We start from the raw sequence: 25,424 nt of genomic DNA, 5'->3' as shown, positions 1-25,424 counted from the left end.
ACTAAAGTGAAAGCCCAGAGTAAGAATTTAAAATTTGCCATTATTATAAAAGTTTTATAATATAAAGCTCTGTGCTGTGTCTCTCCATGAGCACTAGGACAGGTCACTAATGAGTCTTTAGGACCTGGCATCTGCCTGACAATAACAGTTCTTAATATTGTTGAATGCATGACCATCCAATGCAGAAATGTGAATGCTTTCTTGGTTATAATATGACCAACTTGTACAAAGAAATGTACTAAAAGTGGCAATGAAATAAAATTTCAGTCTGTCATTACAGGTAATAATAGCCCGATTTTCTTTAATTCTGAGGAGTGAGTACAGTAGGTGGACCAAATTATCTGATACATTTTTTTGCTTTTTTCTTAAAATTGGCAGAGCACTATCATGTTGCAACACCCTTTGAAGGAGATGTGGTTAGGTGCTAAGATGCGGATGGGGAAGAATAATGTAATACCAGAGGACGGCTGCTGAGATTTTATTAAATATTGTACTTGGGGAATAAATGAATGATCTAGAGGACATGACATTGCAGAACAAGCCTCCACAGCACATCCTGACTCTCTCAGGAAACAAAGATGATTCCACTTCATTGTTTATTAGAAAATCACTGATGTAAATAAAGGTCATGTGTTACCACGCAAGGTAATGTTCTCTGGCTGGTCACCTGGTTCCAGGTCAGGGCCAGGGTAAACTAGATCCTGTAAAGGGTGACTTGCTGCCTGCAGTTGTTCATTTCCATTTTCAAAGGGTTGATTCGGTTATGCTCCATTCGCCAGGTTATATCTTCTCTTTATGGTTTGTCGATGTGTCAGCTCATTACGTCACATGTGTACAGGGAGGAGGTGGATATCTGATGGAAGGGTAACATGATGCAGGAAGGGAATCTTTTGGTTTCCTCACTTGCATCAAGGCCAGTGTCAAAACATAGTTAGAAATCTGTAAGAAATAGCTGCTTTCCTAAGTCACAGGCTGTCAGGGGAGGTGCACCAAAGTTTTGGGACTCAGCTTTCTGTTAGGTGCCAACACAGGTAAATCTCACGTTGTACACTCCAGTGAACATTCAGTTTCATCTACTTTATGTCATTTCACTTACATACTGGGGGAAACTACTTCAGCTGCAGCTATAAAACTTTTATAATAATGGCAAATTTTAAGTTCTTACTCTGGGCTTTCACTTTACTATGTGCTTATCCAAAAGTGGGTAGTGTTCTCACTGTTTTAATGGTAGAGTAACCCTGAGAGAGAGATATTACAAGTTCTACAGTTTTATCCTAGAAATTTGAAGCAAGTTGCTCCAAGTCACAGGACCAGAAGAGGTGCAGTTATTTTGATTCGGTTTGAGTTACTCTTTCCCTAATACAATGTTCTTTTAATATTGCTATTTGAATCTCATATTGCCTTTTAGTTAATCATTAGATCAATAAATATTTGTTGGTATCAAGGCTATTACATCAAAAGAGGTAGTCATACTTAAAAGATTCGAATTAGGTCATCGTCTTCTAAGTTTCCCACTTAGAATAATGCTAAATCATATGTGGTTGCTTAAATATTAAAGCCCTATGGAATCACAGAGCACTCAAAGCTCAAATTAACACTGGGAATTGTAATTATATACATTTCTTGTGAAAAGACTTGATGGTTGGTTTGAATTACGAGCTGTGTGGCTTTGAGAAAATTACTTAATATCTTTAGGCTCTGGTTTCCTTAAATGTAAAGTGGGGATAATACTATCTACTTCTCTGGATCGTTGCCAAGATTAAAGCAGACAATACATTTATTAAAGTCCCCAGCACAGTGCCTGACACGTAATAGGCACTCAGTAAATGTTAGTTTCTCCTTGACTGATTTCTTTCATTGGCTGTGTAGGAAAATCATGTAAACAGACTCTACAGATCAATCACTTCCAAGTGCTTTTGGAAAATAAAAAGGGTAGAGAGTCTTAAAGTTCACTGTCATTATTGTTGGTTAGGGCCCATTGCTTTCCCCCCAAGAACATAAGGTTAAAATTTACCGGAGAGTATTTAATATACAACAATTTGCTCTGAATCTAACTTTTTTTTCAGGAACATACTTAATGATTAAATCAAATCAAGCAGAAGTTTTCTGTATGTGATTCAAGAATGCTCTTCATCCTTTCGGCACCGAAATTGCATTACCTGTCATTGAAGGAGGAAGTGTGCTCAGTTAAGCTTGAAAGCAACGTTACCAGAAAAGGATTAACAAATCATAAGGCAGAATCCTTAGAAGTAAGGTCACTACCAGACTGTGGCTGAGGCACAAGCCAAGGAATATGTTTAATATGTGTTGCCCCATTAGCTCCTGGAATCTTAATATATAATCCACATCACCGAATCAGACCCAAAGGAGGGAAAGAACAGGAGCATCATGTCTCTGCTATGTAGACATGGCATTATTAATTGTTTTAAGAAATTAGTTTTTATTTTATTAAAGTAATATATGCACACAGAGTTCAAAAGTCAAATGTTATTAAGGCAATTATAGCACGTTACAGGGGTTTCTTATCTCATTCCTTCCCTTAGTTCTCTTCCCCAACCACCTTCAACAATTTTGCCTTTTCATTTCCGACATGTGCACATCTCTACATTTCTAATTAATTTGTGTATTATGCTCTCTTTTGATTTATCGATATTTGACCTCTATTAATTTCCTATTATGGTATTTGAGCATTCTGTTCTCTTATACCACCATGCCTTCTGCTTCCTTTCTCTCATATCCCAGTACGGTGGTCATATTACAGCCTTTGTTTAATTGACAATTCCATGTTGATATTATTGTGCCTTTGTAAATATTGTTCAGGCTAAGCATGATAGTGTACAGAACATTATATTTGCTTTCCTACTTTTTGTCTTTTCCTAAAGTTAATAATGGCCTCTCCCTGCCCGCCCTCCCCCCCACCTCAACCCTTTCAATCTGCTTGTTTTTAGTCCTATTTCTAATTCTTTCTACACTTTCCAATGGCTTCTTGGTACACTTTTCTGCAAGTGCCATCCTATCAGTATATATGTGTTCCATTTTGTTTTTCCTAAAAATATCCCTCCTGGACACCTCCTTCTCCTTCCACTGGGACTGACCTTTCTCTGCTGCACAGTCTCCTGCTGGGGATGCCTTGAGTCTCCTTCTTTCTTGGTGGAGTTGCTTGTTTTGCTGGAGCACATTGTCAGATGGGGCAGCAGCAGAAGGTATCGTGGTGGCCGTCTTCAACGTGGCTGTCTCTTTAGCCACACAGTTCCATCTGGACTGTTTATCCTCCATGCCTCGCACACACCATCCTCCCGGGAGATCTTTCTACCCTTATTCTGGACAGTCCCTTTGTGCCAAAGGTGCAAAGTGAATCTTGACGTGAACATCACACAGTATAATTAATAATTAGATCATGGATTTTAAATGTAAAAATATAAAACTTTTAGAAGAAAATAATAGAATGGCTTTGGGACCTAGGGCTAAGTGAAGAGTTCATAGACATGGCTAAAACGAAGATCCATAAAAGAAAAAATAACTAAGTTGGACTTCATCAAAACTGAGAAAAATTTTGGCTCTGAAAAACACTCTGTTAAGAGGATGTAAAGACACACTACAGACTAGGAGAAAATATTTGCAAACCATATATACCTAAAATATATAAAGGACTCTCAAAATTCTATAGTGAAAAAGAATCAATTATGAAATGGGCAAAAGACTTGAACAGTTGTTTCACTAAATTGGAGATACAGATGACAAATAACCACATGAAAAGATGTTCAACATCATTAACCATTAGTGAAATGCAAATGAGAACCACAATGAGATATCAATATGAACTTATCAGAATGACTAAAATAGAAAATAATGACGACACCAAATGCTAGTGAGGGTGTGGAGAAACTGAATCACTTACACGTTGCTGGTGGGAATGTGAAATGGTCCAGCTGCTCTGGAAAACAGCTTGATAGTTTCTTAAAAAGGCTAAACATGCAAATATGACCCAGAAATTACACCCTTTCCAAACTGGAAACAATCCAGATGTCCTTCAGTAGGTGAAAGGCAAAACAGACTGTGGTAAATCCATACCATGGAATATTTCTCAGCAATAGAAAAGGATAGTTTACTGAATCTTAGGAGTCATTTGGAATTGTTGACAGATAGCATTGGAAGGTGGAGTAGATGTGATTGCCTACAGAGAAAGTACGGCAAGAAGGCAGCCTTGGAGAGCGTTCCAAGGGACTTGGAGAGTTCTAGAGGGAGAATGGGCAGAGGAGCCTGGGCAGAGGAGCCTGAGCAGAGGATGGGGGCGAGGGTGGTGTCACAGCAGCCGAGAGAGAGGGGGTTTGAGAAGAAGGGAGTGGTCAACTGTGCCAGCAAATGAGAAGCCAAGTAAGCAGAGACCCAAAGCTGCAGTGAGGTTGATGGGGCTCCAGGGAGAGCACTCTGGGGGGGAGCACAAGCACTGAAGCTGGACCTGGTGGTGTGAAGGTGAGTCGCAGCACCTCCACACCTGCTCCCATGCCATCTGGCCTCAGTGATCACCTGTGAGGTTGGTGGCTCGGGCAGGCAAGCAGGCATTAATTTTCAAGTTTCAGAGGGGAGAAACCTGGGGCTCAGAAATGTTGGAAGCCTTGATCTGGGACCGAGCCAGATCTTGTGGCTCTAAATTCAGTGCTCTTGTAGGGCTCCCATGATGGCTTTCCACCACATCACAGCACAGGGCAGGTGTGGCTTGGCTTCAAAAACCCATTGGGCAGTAAACTGCTAGAATCCCCCTATAATTTGCTAGGCAGCGATAAGTGATGCCCTGTAACTGAAGAAAGGTTACTAATGCTTACTAATAGCGTAAGCATTCTCATAAAACTTTCCCACAGCTCTTGAGTTTTTAGACAAACATTTGTCTTACTGTGTGACCCAAATACTCTACTGAGTGCTGTACGTAGATTATCTTAAGCCTCACAATTACTTCACGGAATATGTACCGACACTAGTTCATTAAAATGACAAGGAAACTGAGGCTTAAGAAGTAAGGTAACTTTCCCAAATTATACTATCAGAAAGTGATAAGAGGCAGGATTGAAACAAGGGGGTTGTAACCTGCAATTGAACTTGTGTAACAGGCAATTGAACTAGAGACTTAGATCTTCAGATTCTCCAAACAATTATTTTGAGGCTTAATCATGCCTACTGGATAGAAGGAGAGAGAATATGGTGAAGATTAGGTGAGTTAATCCTCAGTAACCGAAGGGTTCAGATATTGGACAGAACTCTAAATGGTAGACGAGTCAATATGCATTTTCAGATTCTTCTTCTTCTAGAATCACCCCCTCCTCCATGACACCAAAATATTATAGGATATTTGAATATTTGTAGAAGGATTATTCTATTAATTTAGAAAATGTTTGAGTGCCTACTGTATGCGAGGCATAGTGCCAGTTAGGGACAGGGGTAGACTGGTGAGCAAAGTAGACCAATTCCTGCCTTCACGAAGTTTACAGGTCAGACAGTGTCATTTTAGAGATAGAGGTGGTTCCATGGTTATGGAGGTGACAGCCCTTTGGGGACCGTGGTCTGTGGATGTGGAGGGTCTTATTCAGCCTCTGAAAGTTTGAACATCCTTCCCAATGCTACAAAACTATTTCCCCTTCTTCATTAATAAGTCCTGAGTTTCTTCAGGTATCCAAACACCTCGGAAAGGGTGGATTTAGCCCCAGTTCAGGTGAAACCCTGACTGTTCTAAACCAGTTCTCAAATTTATCCTGCATTGGAATCACCTGAAGGGCTTGTTAAAAAGATTGTGAAGCATCACATGAACGACCGCGGTCACGTGAGCACAGCTTTCGCGGGGCTCTGGCGGCGGCTTCCTCCGGGAGTTGCGGTCACGGGCATCTCTCGGTCTCCCGCCGCCGGCCCGGGGGAGCGGGGGAGGAGGAGGAGGAGGAAGCGAGGGCGCTGCCAGGCGGCCCAGACGACGCCAGCACAGGAGCCCCCGCCGCCCCGCTGCCCCGCGGGGGGCTGCCGGACCTCTGCGACCCCAGTTCCTGGCGCACAGGCTTTTGGTGCTGTTGCTGGTGCTTCCTTCCTTGGCTTCGGCTATGATAATCCTGCTGACCCTCAGACTCAGATTAAAAGGATATGCAGGTGAATACCACGAAATTCATGCTGCGGTATGCCTGGTGTTCTTGGCCCAATGTAGTTTTGTGTTTCTTTGGTGGCTTTTTGATAGACCAAGCATTTGGAATACAATGGGGCACCATTATTTTTAGTTGCTATTTGTTTTTGCTCTGGGTGGAATATTTAATGCTTTTTGGCCGATGGACTTTGGACGGTTATGTTTGGGATGGGTGGGGAGTCCTTAGCAGTTGCCCAGAATACGTATGCTGTGAGTTGGTTTAAAGGCAAAGAATTAAACTTGGTGTTTGGTGTAAGTTGGACTCCAGCTTAGCATGGCTGGAATTGGAAGAACGGTAAACATGAACCTCATGAGCTGGCTGCATTCTAAGGTTTAAGCTTCCTTGGGCTCTGCTGGTCACACAACCCTTGGGGTCACACTTATGACTGGGGATATAACATGTATTCTTTCACTAGTCCGTGCCTTGGCCCTTGCTTGTTTGGATCAGACAGCGGAAAGAATCCTTCATAAAGAACAAAGAAAAACAGGTGAAGTTATTAAGTTGACTGATGTGAAGGACTTCTCCTTACCCCTGTGGTTCATATTTATCACCTGTGTCTGCTATTGTGTTGCCGTGTTCCCTTTCATTGGACTTAGGAAAGATTTCTTTACAGAGAAATTTGGATTTTTCTCCCAGACAGCGAGTGATATTAACAGTATAATGTTTGGGCTCCTGGTGGATAAAACAGGAAGTAACATCATCTGTGTGCAGTGGTGACCACGCTTGCTTCCCACATGATGCTGGCCTTTATGCTGTGGAACACTTGGCTTGCTATGTGTCTCCTGGGACTCTACTATTCGTTGCTTGCCTGTGCATTGTGGCCGATGGTGGCGTTTGTCGTTCCTGAACATCAACTGGGAACCGCATATGGCTTCATGCAGCCCATTCAGAATCTTGGGTTGGCCCTCATTTCCATCATTGCTGGCATGATATTGGATACTCGGGGATGTTTGTTTTTGGAAGTTTTCTCCATTGCCTGTGTTTCTTTGTCACTGTTATCTGTGGTCTTACTCCACTTGGTGAATCATATCCAAGGTGGGAACCTAAATTATTCTGCAAAACAAAGGGAAGAAACAAAACTTTCTCACGTAGAATGAGAAGTTTAAATGACTGTGTCTTGAGAATGGGCTGCACACATCATTGGTTTGAAAAAGTCCTTTTTTTTTTTTTTTTTCAAATTTAGAGTTTAGTTGTTAGGAAAAATAAGGGTCTGGAGAGTTATTATATTTATATTTTGAATACACTTAAAGTATAATTCTGAGGACTGTTTTAGCCTGTGTCTTTTGTATTGCTGAAGAATTCTACTTTGGGATAGGTTCATCAGTGGTGAAGTTTAGAAAATTGTACCTGGTACATGAAGTTGATTTTGAGTACGGACAGTGAATAATGGAAATCTTTGGATCTCGTACTGAGATAATTTTCACAAAGAGTATCATAGGGATATGGCCTTTTCTTTATCTTAAAGCAAAAAAAAAAAAAAAAAAAAAGCTTTTGAGGGAGTAGAAGGGATTTTTTTTTTTTGGTCTTTTTGTATCTTGTCCATAATGTGCCCCAACTGCACATGCACACAGTTATTTTTAGTCCCTTATAGTTTCTTTGTATTCTGTTGCTCCAGGAGACGTGTGTCCAGGTACAAGCACTGCAGCAAAGGGGCCCAGGGCCCAGGGCCCAGCCTGTCTCAGTTTGAAGTACATGGCGTAATACTGTATGCTTAAAAGTTTTAGAACAGCTTGAAAGTGCATTCCTTATTCAAGGTAAGTTTATTTACATCCATTTTTTTTCTGATTTATGGTGTATTGTGTGATTATTCAGTTGTTAATTCTTTAGGCTTTGACTGCCATGTGACTGTTCTAGCCCGTGGGTGTTGAAAGTAGGCCTTACCAGTTGGGAAAAGTCTGCTGCTGTGGAGGGCCTGTGTGGTCTGGTCCTTCCCTTCCTCTTTCCACTACCTCTGTGCCTCAGCTACAGTGAGCTGCTTACATTTTTTTCAAATTGGTCACGTCTCTTCCCTCCTCAGGGGCTTTGTCCATGCTGCTCCCTTTGCTTAGAGTATTTTAGCCAGGATTCTCTAACAACCTGGTTTCATAGGATTTACGACAGAAAATTTTAGCCCCCCACTGGGAACCATTCTTCCTGTGGAAACTCTTCCAGACCCTTCAGGCTATATCAAGTTCTTCTAAAATTCCTGTGATCTTTGAAAACCCCTGTACTTTTTCTTCTTAGCTTACCTCAGTTTATCATGAAGAATTTGTGATGAGGTATGTGTGGGTGTCTCTTTCTTTAGGTTGTAAGCTCCATGAGGGCAGAAACTATCTCTGATATGTTAATAATGATTGTGTTGATAGTGCCTATCACAAAGTAGGCACAAAATAAATATTTTTTTGAATGATGCATAAATAAAAAGGAGAGTAAACTGGGACAAAAAACAGATTGTGAGGCCCCAGCCCCAGTCAATGATTCAGGCCTGAGAAGTTGCATTTTTAACAAGTCCCAGGCCATGGTGTTGCTGGCCAAGGGACTATACTTCGTGCCACACTGACCTAAACTAATCATGGTAATCTCATTCCCCTTGCTAGTGACTGGTTTAGCCATAAACATGCTATGCAATTCTGGCCAAGGTGTTGTGAGGGAATATATGTCGAGGGAAGGATTTCTTAGCTATTAAATGGGACATGCAGGATGAGAAAGACATTGTCCTGCTTCTCCTTGAAGCCATCTTCTTATACGACGTTTGTCAAAGCCTGAGGAAAATGCCAATAAACCGAGCATGATGGAATAGAAAGAAAGACAGAACCAATCTTGGAGATGCCCTACATTTGGATTCCTTGTTGAGATAATTAATGTCCCTATTGTTGAAGCCCTTTGCATCATAGTTTCATATTATGTGCAACAGATACTTTCCTGACGGATGAATCTAGTGCTTCTTAAAGGTTAATGATCATCTCCTTACTATTAGAAGTCAGTAATCCATGCTCAAGCAGCGGTCTGTATAGGCTGTTGGTATTATATTGACCTTGCCATGGACTTGGGACTTGGGACTTTGTGACTGTTCCTGATTGTTACAAGGTGATCATCTTGACCATTCCAAGAGTCAAGAACCTGTTGGCCCATAAAACCTGATGGGTTTTAGCATGTGACCCCTGTGGGAAAGAACCCATATCACTCACTCACACACACACACACACACACACACACACACACACACGCTTATTCCTCACTTGATCCATGGCACTCAATTCCTGAATTCCTGGCCTAAAGTGGTCTATTTTTGCCTTGTCACACGTGTTTTCTGCTTAGACTTTGGAGTCTGAGCATCTCTCCTTGGTGGGCTGTTTGGCCTGAGCTTCTGATTCTTGCAGCCCTACGTTGCCCCTGGCAGTAATGCCCTGCTCCAGTCCCATGCCTCCACATCCTCCAAACCTGCCAATTATGGACTAACCTGGGCTTGCCCTGCCTAAGGATGGTCCTGCGTACAATAATCAACATTTGTACATTACTATCCAGTTTATACTGAGCTTTTAGTTTTTATATTCAGGATCTCAATGGATCCTTGCGTAGAGGCACTCTGACAAGAAGGGGAGATGAGGTACTCTGTTATTGTGCCCATTTTCAGATTAGGGAACTAGAACAAACCAAGATTATACCCATTGTGTAAATTAGGACATAGAAAAAAATCAGGTAATTTGAGTGATCAAAAATCTATTCCAGTAATACTTGCTTAACTCTTTAAGAGCATTTTGAAGTACACAGTTTTTCAAGAAAGTATATTAAGGTTATAAATTTTTGGCAGCAATGAAAAATTTGCTCCCGTGGATGATTTATCATACATATGAGGTTTATAAGCTTATGAAAGGAGAGCTTTATGGGTTTTTCTTTAAAAATACAGGTTTTATCTTCTTTCTTTAACCCCATTCACTGTAAAGGTTTAGCAATGTGCTGTGCACTACATTGTCCTCACTGAAAAGCTCCCGTTAAGTTACAGGGACTCCTTAGTTACTATATCCAAAGGGGACTCATCACCTTATCATCCTTTTTTTTTTTTTTTTTTTTTCAATTTATAAGTCCAACAAACTATAACAGTCACTTTATTAAATTTTTATTATTATTATTATTTTTTTATTTTTGGCTGTGTTGGGTCTTTGTTGCTGTGAGTGGGCTTTCTCTAGTTGCAGCGAGCAGGGGCTACCCTGTGTTGCGGTGCGCAGTCTTCTCATTGCGGTGGCTTCTCTTGTTGTGGAGAACGGGCTCTAGGTGTGCAGGCTTCAGTAGCTGTGGCACGTGGGCTCAGTAGTTGTGGCTCGTGGGCTCAGTAGTTGTGGCTCGCGGGCTCTAGAGTGCAGGCTCAGTAGCTGTGGTGCATGGGCTTAGTTGCTCCGCGGTATGTGGGATCTTCCCGGACCAGGGCTCGAACCCATGTCCCCTGCACTGGCAGGCGGATTCTTAACCACTGCGCCACCAGGGAAGCCCCACCTTATCATCTGTAGCAGTATCATCTTCTCCATCCTTGAAGTTCTATCTTTCTCTGCTTTCTTCTTACACTCCTGACTCTCTGCTTCCTCCTCTGGCCATTTCTGACCTTCCTTTCAAAGTTCTCTAACTTTGCCTGTTCCTCAGACTTTATTGTTACCCAGGGACCTATTATTGGTCTTCTTTATTTCAGCTGACTATACAGTCTGATCTCATACTTCTTTCTTGAGCTCCAAAACCATGTGTTCAGCCATTTGCTAGACATTTTTACATGGGTGAACCATTAACACCGTATGCATCCTGCAAACTGAACCCATGATTTCTCCCTGCTGAACCCCCTTTCCTTCCTGTATTCTTTTATCTTCCTAAATAGTCATTTAATTGTAAAAACCAGAAATGAGGGTGTCATTTGTGACTTCATCTGTTCAATCATGGCATCAAATCAGTAAGTCCTGACAACCCCCTAAACCCCCTAAATATCTCTCTTATCATGACTCTTCTCCATCCCTCCTATTGGGAGTCAAGTTCAGTTTGTTGCCTATAACATCTTCTTGATTAGCTTCTGTCTTTCTAATCTTACATCCTCTGGCCTATCCTCCATGTGTCACCAGACCAATCTTTCTAAGTTTGACTCATACTTGGCACATAAGGTTCCTTATTCCCTGGCACAGACCTGCTTGTTTAATCTCATTCCCCCTCCTCTTCCCTCACATTTCATGTGCTGGTTAAACCCAGCTCTGGAGAGTTCTCTGAACTTTCCGTGCTTTCATGTGTTTACGGCTGGCACCTACGTACTCTGCCTGGGGAAGCCAGGGAAAGTCTCAGCAGAGAGGAAACTTCGACTTGAGACTTGCAGGATGAGTAGGAGTGTGCCTGACCAGCATGTGGTGTCCACCATTCTTGATCCCACGGAGTCTGTAATTCAGTGGGAGACAGATGGACACACAATTGCAATACTTTGTGATAACCGATGGATTAGAAGTATGTACAAATGGCAGTAGAAGGCAATGAAGGAGGTCCTTGAGTATGATAATATCTTTTCAACTCAGGAAAAAAATGACCCTGGCTTATTTGCATTTACAAAGCATCCAATGAAGCAAACCCCTCCAAAGCATAGGGTCTAACATGGTGCCTCGCATGTAGCAAAATACATCGAAGGGGAACAACGAAATGGACTAGCACATTGTGAAACGAACCTGAAGACAAGGAAAGAGTCTTTCTGAACCACACTCATGAAACCCTCTATATTTCATCAAAATGGACTTCATTTGCCCTCTTCTCCTTCTCATCCTCTCTCCTGAATGTTGGTGCTCTAGAGAACTTTGAATCAGGCCTCTCCTGTATTTCTCTGTTCTGGGTCCCTGGGCACTCTTATTCAATTATTACCTTGGTTCCAATTAGTACCTCTGGTGTCGCTCCTAAATTCCTACCTCCAGCTTGGGTCTGTTAGTGCAATTGCTCATGAAATATCTCTTCCTGGAAATTTCACAGGTATCTCTAGTTCATCATGTCCAACATGGAACTCATCATCCTCCTTACTTTTTCCACCCCTCCTCAAGAACCTCTGGCTCTCTTTGTGTTCATTTCAAGAAATATTATCCAGTTGTCAAATTAAGCAGTGTGGGAGTCGTCCTTGATTCTCTAATCCAATCTATAACCAAACGTTTTCAACTCTGCCTCCTAAATATAACTCAGTTCTGTCTATTTATCTCTGCCTTGCTACCACCTGATCCAGGCTACATCACCTTAGACTTATAATGACAACAACGAACATCCAAGTGACTCCCTGCATCTACCTTCACTACGCCCATCTGCCTGCATATTCTCTGATGGATCCACAGTCAAGTAAGTGATCTTTAAAAAATGTAAACAAGATTGTGTCATTTGTTTCTTAAAACCCATGAATGCTAAAGGCAATGTGGTGTCCTAGACTGTATCCTGGAACGGAAAAAGGACATTAGCGGAAGACTCATAAAATCCAAATAAAGCCTGGAGTTCAGTTAATAGTAATGTACTAATGTTGGTTTCTTGGTTTAAATAAATGTACTGTGGTTATATAAGATGTTAACATTAGGGGAAAGTGGGTGAGGAGTACACAGGAACTCTCTGTAGTATCTTTGCAACTTTTCTGTAAATATAAAACTACTCCAAAATTAAGTTTATTTAAAAAAAAAAATTTGTAGCACCAGCGCCTTTTATGTTAGAGTCCAAAATCCCTAGCATGACCAGCTTTCGCTCTCCAGCCAAACTAAACTTATTATTTAATTTTTCCAGTGAGATAAACCTTTTCCTTGCCAGTATTCACAGTGTCTGGCCCATTAATAAGTGCTTGATAAATGTTGGTTGAAAATTAATGAACATTACATTTTTAAAAATCAAAAGATTGACTGTAAATTTGGGGATTGATAGATCTTGGGAATTTGTAAGCTACCTGAGTTGGGTTTTCAGTTGGAGGCAGGATGGCCCAGGCAACACACCTATAGTGGAATGTGACTTTCCTCAACTCCCCGTATCTCCCTTCCCTCGTCCCTTCCAGGCTGCTGTTCTTGAAATTCTGCACCAGGCCCCTTCCGAGCTTGGAGACCAGGTGCCCATTTATGTTAACGGGAGAAAGAAAAAGGTCTTCCCCCACCCACACTGCCCTGTCCTGTCTCCCACAACCCACCTGTGGGCAATTTAACAGTGGGTTCTGGAAACAACGCTGCCTCCTTTCAGGTCTAACTACTAGAGTTATTTCAATGGCAGGAATTTCAAGCCAGGTAAGAGGAGCCACGTCAGGCTGCCAGATGGTGGGGAAGATAGGCATGGGTGAGCAGGCTTCAGACTAAAGGCAGGTAGAGGGGATCAGGTGTTGTAATCACATTCGAGAAAAGGAGTCAAGTGAACCTCATTACACATTATAGAGCCCGTTATAATAATACCCCTTATTATTACTCGGAGTTGGATTTAACCCGGGACAAATCCTTTTCTCTCATGTGCTTTCCTTTCCACCTCATGTTATATCCTTTCCCCTCCTAAGTCATCATTCTTAAAATAATGATGATAATAAGAAGTAACTATGACTAATTACTTTAGATCATCATTTCATCTAAGGTGTCCCAATCAGAATATTTCCAAACCCAGTTTTTCAGATAAGCGAACTCGTTCCCAAGGTCATATGCAGCTGATAAGAGGCAGATCTGCTATTCAAAGTCAAGTCTTTCTGACTCTTTTTCTGCCCTCCTGCAAGTTGCCCAGGGTGATCTGCTCTAAGCACCACATCTCTCAATGAAGGACATAAACAAACACAATGGGTCTTTATAGAAAGGGAAGCTGGAGTATTGGAATCTTAACTGCAGGCAGGCTCCTCAGGAGGAAGCTGGAGGAGGGAGAGGGGCCAGAAGGTGTGGACTCCGTGGGGTGTTTGTTTGTTTGTTTTTTCATCACGTCTTGGTGATGGTAGACACTTTATTGCCCACAATCCATCTGGGAGCAGTGTTTTGAATATTCTGCCCCCCTTTCCCCCAACATCAATTTCCTTCACGTCTTCCAAAATGATAGACAGAAGAATTTAATACATTTAATGCTTTTCCTTCCATTTACACTATCATAAATTACAAAGTATTGATCACTTCACAAAATAAAACCATTTCCAGATAATTTTTTGACAGTATCAAGAAGTACATAAGCTACAACAAACAAATCTGTACAGTTGGGAGGAACGAAACTAGCAGGGACCAAGTAGAACCATTCTGACCCCCGTGTGCCAGCAGAGTCCATCCACATAGCCCTCGGGACTTTCTAGGATGACAACTGCACTGCCCTCTCCCCTTTCAGCTCACTTACCACACAGTAATTCTCTTCTGGTCACTCTGAAACAAGACTAGTGAGTATAATGACATGAATCATCTCAGATAATCAGAGGAAAAGACGTTGTAGTTGGGGTTAAGAAAAAAAATTGATTGACAGTTTTTGACATTTTGAATATTTTACCTATGTTACAAAATATAGAAATCTTGGTGTGGAAAGCTCATGCTAAGATAGATAAATATAACCAATAAGATAGAACTATAGTAATCAAATCATATGAAATTATTATCCATCAGAGTTACTTTGATCAAGGAGGAACACACATTTGTAAAAACCAAACATTCATTCTTTAAAAAACAGGCTTGTTTATAAAACAAAAATGAAAAAAATCAACGACTGCAGATTCACTTTTCATAAATACAGAAATGTGGCGAAAATGCAACTTGACATTAACAGATGAATTCAGAATGCTTGCCTGAAAAGAAAGAAGTGCTAACTTTTTACATGGCCCAGATATAACCAGTGTTTCCAAATCATTTTATGTAAAATGACCATGTTCTGCATGTTCTGTGATGTACACACATGATATGGAAAGACTATGACCAATTCCAGAACATACTTTGGGATTTCACAAAATTTTTATGGAAAGAAAATTTGTGGATGTTTCAGACAATCCTACAATTGCTATAAACATACACCGCACGACAGCAAAATGCCAGTGCTTAACAGCAAAAACTATCAAAAGCAGGGACAGAGGTGGGAGGTGAAATTTCATTGCAAAGCACTGATAAGGACAGAGGTATGTCAAGATAATACTGCATTCATGGTAAACTTTTCAGGGATCACAGCAAGAAGGCAGGACAAGGTACACAGGGTAATAATCAATGCACTGCATTGAGTTCTATTTGCTAAAATAAAGTAACATTCTTGCAGCTAAAATAAAAATACATTTTACAATATAAGTTTCATTTAACATTTAACATAGAATTGTCTTCTTTTTGTCAGTGGAAAATGTATAACTGTATCAAGTACCTCTATGAATTAAGTTCCCTTTTATTACTGATAAGACTGAAGTTTAAAGGTCTACGTTGTTTTTTAATAAGTTAAAGAAAGATTTATTAATCACTCTTCCAGCAAAACAGACATACAAGGCACAGCAAAGACCCAGGCGAGGGCTTTTTCTCACCTTCATCCTTGCTGTTCTCCTGTGGAGGGGGCCAGTGTCTATGAGACACAAGAGCCGACATGGCGCTCCTCTGTGGTCCAGGAAATTCCGCCACTTGTTTGGAAAACAAATCAAGTGTAAAAGATGTTTTTATTTCTTTAGCCTTATCAACTTAGATGGATCTGGGGCCATTCAGCTCACTTCCCTGGTGAATTAAAACAAAACATCTTCGTTTTCTATTAAAATCTGCACAATCAGCTTTTGGTACCGCATGTCATGGAGGGTGGTGAGGGTACTGTCCTCAGGGGGCCTCATCAGCGTGGGCCCAAATACAATCCCCAGATTTTCAGCATTCATGAAATTGTCCTTTTCATTCAGAGTCACCCTGCAAGACAGACATATACACAGAGGCATTATACAGACTGGAGGGTGGATTTGTATACTGATTATGAACTTCTCTGGTTTGGGAATTTGCAAAAGAAAATTGAGAATTGGAATTATAGAGAAGTATTTTTTTTAAAAGGGAATTTTCTGACTAAAAAAAGTTTTAGATTATTGACATTGCCCTCAGCCAGTAGAAGTGAACTACTAAGTCAATCTGGTATAGACACACTTTTCAAAATTATAAAATCGGTCCTTCTTACTAAATAAACGTGGAACTCTCATTGAGGGAATATTGGTTTAAAGGGGCAGTATATTATTAGGTGGCCCATAGTGCATACAGATTTAGTCTAGGCTTGTATGGATGTCTTTTTTTCCCTCCTGTCGCTGTCTACTGGTCTGTGTGCTGGCAAACCAGGAAGCTGAGGGCAGATTCCCTGTCTGCTGGCAGGGCTAGTGCCTGAGGAAAAAGGTCAAGCCATCATCATGGGACTGGGAAATGGCTGGAATGTGGCCAAACGAAAAAGCAGTTGGACATTACTTCTGGTTCCCACAGGATGAGGTCTGGAGCAGTGATTATTGTTGGAATTGAAAATCGTCATTTCATCACTAATCATTAGGGAAATGCAAATCAAAACTGCAGTGAGGTATCACCTCACACTGGTCAGAATGGCCATCAACAAAACATCTACAAACAATAAATGCTGGAGAGGGTGTGGAGAAAAGGGAACCCTCCTACACTGTTGGTGGGAATATAAATCGGTACAGCCACTGTGGAGAACAGTATGGAAGTTCCTTAAAAACTAAATATAGAACTACCATATGATCCAGCAATCCCACTCCTGGGCATATATCCAGAGAAAACCATAATTCGAAAAGATACATGCACCCCAATGTTCATTGCAGCACTATTTATAATAGCCAAGACCTGGAAGCAACCTAAATGTTTATTGACAGAGGAGTGGAGAAAGAAGATGTGGTACATATATACAATGGAATATTACTCAGCCATAAAAAGGAATGAAATAATGCCATTTGCAGCAACATGGATGGACTTAGAGACTGTCATAATGAGTGAAGTAAGTCAAAGACAAATATCGTATGATATCACTTATATGTGGAATCTAAAAAAAAAAGGTACAAATGAACCTATTTACAAAACAGAAATAGAGTCACAGATGTAGAAAACAAACTTATGGTTACCAGGGGAAAGTGGGGGGGAGGGATAAATTGGGAGATTGGGATTGACATATACACACTACTGTATATAAAATAACTAATAAGGACCTACTGTATAGCACAGGGAACTCTCCTCAATACTGTGTAATGACCTGTATGGGAAAAGAATCTAAAAAAGAGTGGATATATGTATATGTGTAACTGATTCACTTTGCTGTACACCTGAAACTAACACAACATTGTAAATCAACTATACTCCAATAAAAATTATTAAAAAAATAAAAAGAAAATCATCATTTCAACATCCAGGTTCAAGAACTGCAAAGCCTTTAAAACATGAAGTTCAAACTCCAAAGTTGGCTTAATACCTTCCAAGTAGAATAAAATTATGATCTCTCTGATAGTTTGCTTTAAGGAATTTAGGTTTTAGGATGTTCCTAACAGATCTAAAAGGGATTACATTCTCCAAAGAAGAGCAAAATAGGATTAACATATGCTTAGGTTTTGCACAGAAAGCCACCCCTTTGTGTTTATTCTCTTGAAGGTAATTAAGACTAGCCATTTAGCATTATTTTAGGAAGGTTAATTCAGCTTGCATTGCCTTCACCTTGCGAAATTAAGAGGGAGGTAAGAAAGAGGACATTCTTCACTTTCAAACTGCTCATATTTCCCTGCTAAGTCAGGCATCACGCCTGACCAAACAAGATGGCTAGCAAACCCACCATAGTAAAAATACTAAATAATTGGCATTTAAGATTCAACTGGCACATGTCAGCATTTCTCCTGAAAATGATACTTTGCCTTCCAAAGTGTAACAGTTGGGCACTGAAAGAAATAACTTAGAGCTATTTAAAAGCCAAGCTGACATTCAAGTCTATTTTTTATCCAAAAATTACTTGTACTCTTAAATTCAATAAATTAATCAGGGACTTCCCTGGTGGTGCAGTGGTTAAGAATCCGCCTGCCAATGCAGGGATCATGGGTTCAATCCCTGGTCCGGGAAGATCCCACATGCCGCGGAGCAACTAAGCCTATGCACCACAACTACTGAGCCTGTGCTCTAGAGCCCACGAGCCACAACTATTGAGCCCACGTGCCACAACTACTGAAGCCCGCACACCTACAGCCTCTGCTCCGCAATGAGAAGCCACCACAATGAGAAGCCCGCAGACCGCAATGAAGAGTAGCCCCCGTTCTCCGCAACTAGAGAAAGCCTGCACGCAGCAACAAAGACCCAATGCAGCCAAAAATAAATAAAATAAATAAATTTTAAAAAAATAAATTAATCAAAATGGGACTCTTCTAAGCTACACGTTACATCCCGGATCAAGCTGAATATGAGCAAGAGTATTTATATGTTTTAAAGGTAGAAAAATTAAAACCTCAATGCCTTACTGTTTCTACACTGTTCTCCACTTGCTTCCTTTCACTTACTGAATGGATCTGTAAGTTGGTCAGTATAGACAATGTTTTTTTTTTTAATCTAAGAATGGGCTGTTGCCATGTAACTTCCAGAAACACAGAGGAAGGCACACAGAAGCACCCTGATGCTTCCAACATCTCAAAGACCAACTCATTGACTTCACTATACAAGTACAGTGAAGGAAAGAGATCCATGATTTAGGTAAAAGAGTCTGGGACCAGAGACTTAGTATCCTGTGAGCACCCATCTCCATCTGTCTCACGTGCTCTCACACAGATAACCCGGTGTGTAGCCCTCTGTGGCAGGCACCCTCTGGGATGGCTCCCAGTGATCCGTGCCTCCTGGAATTCATACCCTTCTGTAACCCCTTCCCCTAGAGCATGGGCTAGACCTAGTGACTTGCTTCTAACCCACAGGGTATAGCAAAAGCAACGGGATATCACTTCTGAGATTAGGTTACAGAAAGACTATCTTTCATCTTGGGTGCTCTTGCTTGCTTGCTGTAAGGGCGGCCAGCTGCCATTTGGGTGAGCTGCCTATGGGGAGACCCATAGGACAGGGAACTGAGGGTGGCCTCCAGAGAACAGTCAGCAAGAGAGGCCTGCAGTCTAATAGCCACTGAAGAACTGAATCCTGCCAAACACCATGTGACTGACCTTGGAAGTGGAGGCTCCCCGACTCAAGCCTTCAGAGGAGGTTGTAGCCTGGCTGTCAGTTTGACTGCAGCCTCATCAGAAGCCTTGAACCAGAGGCACCCAGTGAAGCCACCTGGATTCCTGATCACAGAGACTGCGTGATAATAAATGTTTATTGTTCTAAGCCACTAAGTTTGGGGGCAGTTTGTTCCTCAGTGATAGATAATTAACACGTCAAGTAAAACAAGAGATCAGAGTGGGAATGTACTTGTCCAGAAGGAAGGCAGCCTCAGGAATCTGGGACGCTAGTGCGCAGGAGGACGGACAGAACACAGAGCATGAGGCCGGCATGGGAGGAAGGTGCAGAGGCGGAGGCAGTGCAAGCAAATGGTTAAGACAGAGTAAGGGCCACGGCTCAGACTGGGGTTCAGTCCTGGCTTTACTGCATCTCTCTGCATCACTTATTGAACCTCCCCAAGTTTCAGCAATATCGTCTAACAGTACCCCCCTCACAGAGATAACACATCTAAAGTGCACGGAGCAGCCCCTGCCACGGAGTGAGTGGCTGGCAGTTATGAATGGGGCCGGCCTGGAGAAGGCGGCCTAATTCACTCTGAAGGGCGGTCTGTCCACTCAGCGGGTTGGGGAGGCTGTGAACCTTTCCTGATGCGTTAACTGCCCGGGGCAGGTAGGGGCTGCAGAGGCAGCGCCGAGGAGGAGTCAGCTTACTTCTTTAGGTGGATCATCAGGTACCGGAGGGTCTCATAATGGGCAGGGGGAAGCAGCATCAGCACTTCGTGGACTGCTTCCAGCCTCTCATCCGCACTGGAGATTTCTGTGAAGATCATACGTAATGAATATTCGTGCAGTGTTGAAACATTAAAGTTTTCAGGGAAGTAACAAGAAGTTTGGTTTGTTCAGGTTGCAGAAAAAGGGGCAGTCTACTAACATTTCACTTAAAGTAATCAATGTGTTCGTGTCTTGCCGTATTCCAGAAAAGGCTTTGAGGCTGGGAACCACGTGCGTATTGAATGTCCACTGGCTGTGTGGCAGGAGGCTGCCCACGGTCCTTGCCCTCCATGAATCTGCAGCCCTGTAGATGCTTGCTGGTGGCACACGCACCGACTGTGTTTTGCCCATTTTCTGAACACTGGATTTGCTAGAAAACTCACTATCCCCAGCTTTAGTTTAAATTGGACCACACTTGGGAGCGTTCTCTTGAAGTTGTCTACCAGCTCTTTCCGTGGCAGGCTTCCATGACGGAATACACTCTACAATGCAAGGGCACTGGCAGGTGAGCCAGCCAACTCAGTCTGCACTGATGGCACTTTTCACCAGAACGTTGGCATGGTTAACCCCAGTGTGCCGTCCAGGTTAGGAAGCAGATAGTAGGCACGTTAACAATGGGAGGAAGCATGCATGCTTCTGCTTTTTAGGACTCTGATAGATATTGGCAGCGACTCAAAGAAAGCTCCCCTGGTCACTCCTCCTGGGGCAGAGGGCACCCTGCTGCCAGAACCTTCTCCCCCAAGACCACCAGGACCCAGGAAAGGATGCTCTCACCAGGGAGTAGGGCCACAGCTCATCTGGAAAGTACACCTTGCACTAATCCCAGCCGGCCCACGTCTCTCCCCATCAGGCATCTTGTTATTATGTTTAGCAACGCATAACCTTTAAAGGTTATATTTTTTTTAATAAAAAGTTCCTTGAGGTGTGCTTGACTTCTACGTCATTCATTCTAGCACCTGAATCTCCCCTTCCTCACCATGCTCCTGGACAAAGTGTAGTGCAATTCCCCCCACTCCCCAACACACATATACACACTATGGTTCTCTCTCCTGACAGCGGTGACCCAAGTGCCAAACCCTGAATGAGCAGCTATGGACTGATGGAAGTCCAATGCTGACGTTCCATTCCTGGACCTGTGAGCTCAGCTCTCCAAGCCTAGTTTTCCTCCTCTGTACAATGGGATTAGAGTATGTGATTCATCAGGTAGATGGGAAGATTAAACAAGGAGATATTGGTGAGAGTTCCTAGTATAGTACTTGACACAGTATATTCTGGGCCTATTACTAACTTTGAACAGCATCAATGTGCAAAACTTGGGGTATAACTTTAATTGATGAGCAATGGGATTCTGCCTAATAGATGAAAGTAGTTAATCTATACAGTCCTCATTGAAGAACATCTGATTGTTTGCTGCAGAAACATTCTGCTTTCAACATATAACAGAGTAAGCCTGACTGTGCTGGTTCCCAGCATAGAAGAAACGATGGGGAGAGACACAACTGCCTGGCACCCAGCTTCAGCCGAGTAGAGCTGGCTTAGTATTGGGTCAACTCAGCTGGTGAACTATGCCTCGTTTTCTCTTAACTGTACCATTGTGCCCTCGCTTGGCAAAGCAAATTCTCATGCAATAATTTAATCAGGTCTGAGTTTTAATTTTCTTGAAGTCAAAAGCATTGCACTTAAAACTTTAGTGCCATTAAAAAATTAGTTCTCCATACTTACTTGCTGCTTCTATAAATTTGGAATAGGTATCATAGGTGATGACAGGAATGGGTAAGTCTCTGAAATACAGTTTAAGGGCTCCAGTGATGATGTTTATGTCTGGATAGATGTTGGCAGATATATCGGCCTTTTCACCATCTGAAAAACAATCAATGATCCACTTCCTAATTAGGACCTTATTTCACCAAGTTAAAGCATGCCCAGAAAGAAAAAAAGATCCAACAATGAATGCTCCTTTACAAGTTTCAGCTGACTACTCTGGCTTCTAATAACACTGAGATGCAGGAAGTAACAAAAGAAGTTTGGTGAGAGGGATTTTGGGTCTGAGGGTAAGTGTAGCCAGAAAAGTAGTGAAGTAGACTTAAAATAGTTCTTTGGGTCCCAGCCCCTGGTAATTTGCTAAATAGAAATCTAGCACAGTAATTTATATTCTAGACACAAAGGTTCATAATAGAATAACAATCTAATTTGAAGTAAAAAAATCAAGAATCTCTTATTTAGTATTCTTTGGACTTGGATTTGAAGATCACATACAGAAAATAATGGTTGAATATCTTCAGTTTCTAATGTCTCTTTCAGGCTTACTGAAGTTTCTTTTCACTTGATTACTTCTCCCCTAGTCCCTAGGACTTTAATCTGGGAAACTTTAACCTTCCCTCATGTATAGGTAATGTTATATTTCTTACTATTTTTACAATCATTCTGAAGACATTTTTTGACTTTTTGTTTTACCATTAGTAAATATCGGTCCAATTTAATTGTTGCAGTCTATAAAACTTTCTGGATAGAAAAATGTTTCAATCATATAGGGACTATCAGCATTTTCCTTTATACAGAGAATTGAAAGAACAAATGCCTCAGCAAATTTGGTTCTGAGGATTAAAAAAGCTCCTAATGTACAGAAAACAATAAGAGTGTAGCAGATATGCCATCTGATCCCCTTATTTATGTATTTAACAAATATTTATTGAGAATCTACCATGTGCCAGGCACTATTAAGCCCTAGTGCATCAAAGAAGAAAAGACATATGGTTGTCCCTCAGTATCCAAGGGGGATTGGTTCCAGGAACTTCCCACTGTGTGGACACTATAATCCAAGGATCCTCAAGTCTCTTATGTAAAATGGCTTAGTATTTGCATATAACGTATGCATATCCTCCAGTATACTTTAAATCATCTCTAGATTACTTACAATACCTAATACAATGTAAATGCTACATAAAGAGTTGCCAGCATGTGGCAAATTCAAGTTCTGCTCTTTGGAACTTTCTGGAATTTAAAAAAATATTTTTGATCCATGATTGGTTGAATCTACGGATATGGAACCTGCAGATACAGAAGGCCAACTGTACTCCCTTCAAATAACTCTAGTTAGACTGGGAGTCAGGCCTGCAACTCAACAATTACAAGGAAATAAGACTGCTATGCTGGAGACATGTGGAAACAAGGGGGCGGGCAGAGGAAAAGGAAATGGAATTCTTAGGTCAGCTTGGGGTGGTTGGGGAGGAGTCATGACAGAGGAAGGACTTGAGCTGACACCTGATGAATAGGTAAGTGCTTGCCAGGCAGAGATGTGAACACATTCTAGATGGACAGAGCAACGTGAGCCCAGGTGCTTGTTCATGAAAAGAGGTAGGGTGTATTTCAGTATTGCTGGGGTACAAAGTATACAGACAGGAGGAACTGGCTATGAGCCTGGACAGATAGGGCAGCTAGATCATCAGAGACCTTGTCTACTACTCTGCAGAGTGAGGTCCTAGCTAGTGGGCTAGATGTTCCATCTCTGATTGGCTGTACCAGAATTATTTGGATCATTCAACAGATATACAGATTCTTGGGCTCACTCAGCTTCCTGAATGAGTCCTCAGGGTGGGCCCTGGTGATCTGTATTTTTAATAAGTTCCCAAGTTGGCTCATGATATCTGACCTATGAAAGAATATGGCCTAGAGGATGTATGGCACAGTCACAAAGAACAAAAGGAGTTACCTCCTAAACTTCCCCTACTTCAGTGCCAGGGGTACCCCCATCCCTATGCTCTCTTCTTTAGAGCTTTGGGAGAAGAAATCAAAGGGATCTGAGATGGAGGATGCAAAAGGTACCCTGGTGCCATGTGAACTGACCATAAATGTTGGGCAACCAAGTCAAGAACATTAATGGCACCAAATGCTGTCTGATCATTTTCAAGCAGTATTTTAAACTCACTTCTCCATATGGTCAACTGTGCATGACTTTTAAAAAAATACTTTCCCCAGAGAAGCAGAGAACTATGATATTTGTAAACCGTTACTCCTTGGCTTCCTAAAGAACAGCTCTCAGTAGCTCTAAAAACCCATTCCCATTATGAGTAAAATCTGGTTCCAAAAGAGAGGATGCTAAGGATAAATCATTTGGCACTCAAGAAAGTGCAAGCCTACCTCTGTCAAATGCCATTTTGACATCTTCGATGTGTTCAGTAAACCCGGAAACTCTATAAAGCCCTTCTGACTTTAGTCCTGTTAAAAAAAAAGGGACAGACAGATTTTAACTTTAGCTTCCTAAAACATCTAAAAAAGAATCTGATTTCCTATCTACACTGCGTGCTATCAGGAAATGAGCAAATATAGTCAGTGCTCTTATATATTACATACTGTCACGTCAGAACTTGAACTTGTCCATCTCGGTTTCTGTGCAAGTCTGTCTTCATTTGCTTGTGTGGCAGTGGAGACCTCAGCGATCTGCTATTCCTCCTGCCTGGCTTTGCAAAGTGAACCCATGGTCAAGATTCTCATCAACCGTGGTCTGCTTCCTTTGTTCATCTGACAGCTGGATGTGATTTCACTGCAGCAAACTATTTTCCCTGCAGCATCATTTCAATCCATATGCCATACTGCATGTAGCAGTGTACTAGGTACACAATACAAGTATGCATGTGTGTGGTACATATTATCCTGATTTTACTGGAACTATCCAGATTTTATAGCCTTGTATGTTTAATCATAAACGTGACAATATGTTAAATGTTTAACTACATATGATTGATTTAATTGGTATACCTTCAAATAAATGATCATACAAACGGATGCAGGAAAATAAAATTCTATTGAATGATTCTGGAAACTTGATCACTGTATATTTAGGCTAAGAAAAAGATGTGGGTTCTGCTCCTAGATCTCATTGATTTGTTAAGATATTTCCAAAGTATCAGAAGGGATAGAGGACAAGATTTCAGACCTTTTATGTCAAAAACTAGCTGCTATCAAACTATAGCTACAGCAATAATAAATAAGCAAATAAATAGCTTCTACTGCTGCTGCAGTATACTCTGTCAAACTCCTGATAACTAACATGCGTTTCTGTTTTTCACATGTACTATCTGCCATATATAAGGGTTGACATCGGGTCTGCATCAGAGACGACAAATGCATGGCATAAATACTACCCCTCCTCTCTCCTGTGACCAGAGGAGACATTCTTAATTGACCTCAGCTTTTTCTCCCACTGAGCAGAACTCAGAATTGGTCTCAGGACAGCTGTCTAGGATGCCACTACTGATCGACTGAATTGGCCCCCAAGATGAGGCCAGGTGTCATCCTGTTCTAGTCGGCGGTGCATGTAAGCACGCTCCAGTCCAGTTGTAACCTGCACTGCAGCAGAGGCAAGGACACAGTGGCACAGGGGAGCACAGTGCAGTGGACACTAGCCCTGCCTTTTGATAGAACAGGCCATGGGGAAGGTC

General features: G+C 41.7%; 1 protein-coding gene, 1 long non-coding RNA gene and 1 pseudogene across 3 annotated transcripts in view; 2 read left to right on the top strand and 1 right to left on the bottom strand.

Annotated features, from left to right (window-relative positions):
- Nucleotides 1-25,424, top strand: part of LOC309631555 — a 176,840-nt gene that overhangs the window by 119,829 nt on the left and 31,587 nt on the right. The gene's annotated exons all lie outside the window — the stretch shown is intronic.
- Nucleotides 1,524-14,062, top strand: LOC309631525 (lysosomal dipeptide transporter MFSD1 pseudogene; annotated as a pseudogene). Its single transcript, XR_014249541.1, has 2 exons — nucleotides 1,524-7,912; nucleotides 12,361-14,062. The product of XR_014249541.1 is annotated as a lysosomal dipeptide transporter MFSD1 pseudogene (transcript).
- CHN2 (chimerin 2) overlaps nucleotides 14,160-25,424 on the bottom strand; it is a 326,161-nt gene continuing 314,896 nt past the window's right edge. The window contains exons 10-13 of the mRNA XM_082397992.1: nucleotides 24,124-24,201; nucleotides 21,709-21,846; nucleotides 19,927-20,032; nucleotides 14,160-15,964 (exon numbers count right to left, since the gene is read on the bottom strand). Of these exons, the coding sequence (XP_082254118.1) occupies nucleotides 15,793-15,964; nucleotides 19,927-20,032; nucleotides 21,709-21,846; nucleotides 24,124-24,201 (494 nt within the window). The 3' untranslated portion in view covers nucleotides 14,160-15,792. The remainder of the gene's footprint in view (nucleotides 15,965-19,926; nucleotides 20,033-21,708; nucleotides 21,847-24,123; nucleotides 24,202-25,424) is intronic.

Source organism: Balaenoptera borealis (assembly GCF_965194805.1).
Source record: "Balaenoptera borealis genome assembly, chromosome: 7".
Classification (NCBI taxonomy): domain Eukaryota; kingdom Metazoa; phylum Chordata; class Mammalia; order Artiodactyla; family Balaenopteridae; genus Balaenoptera; species Balaenoptera borealis.
Note: the sequence above shows the minus strand (reverse complement) of the source record. Positions and strands in the feature narration are given on the sequence as shown.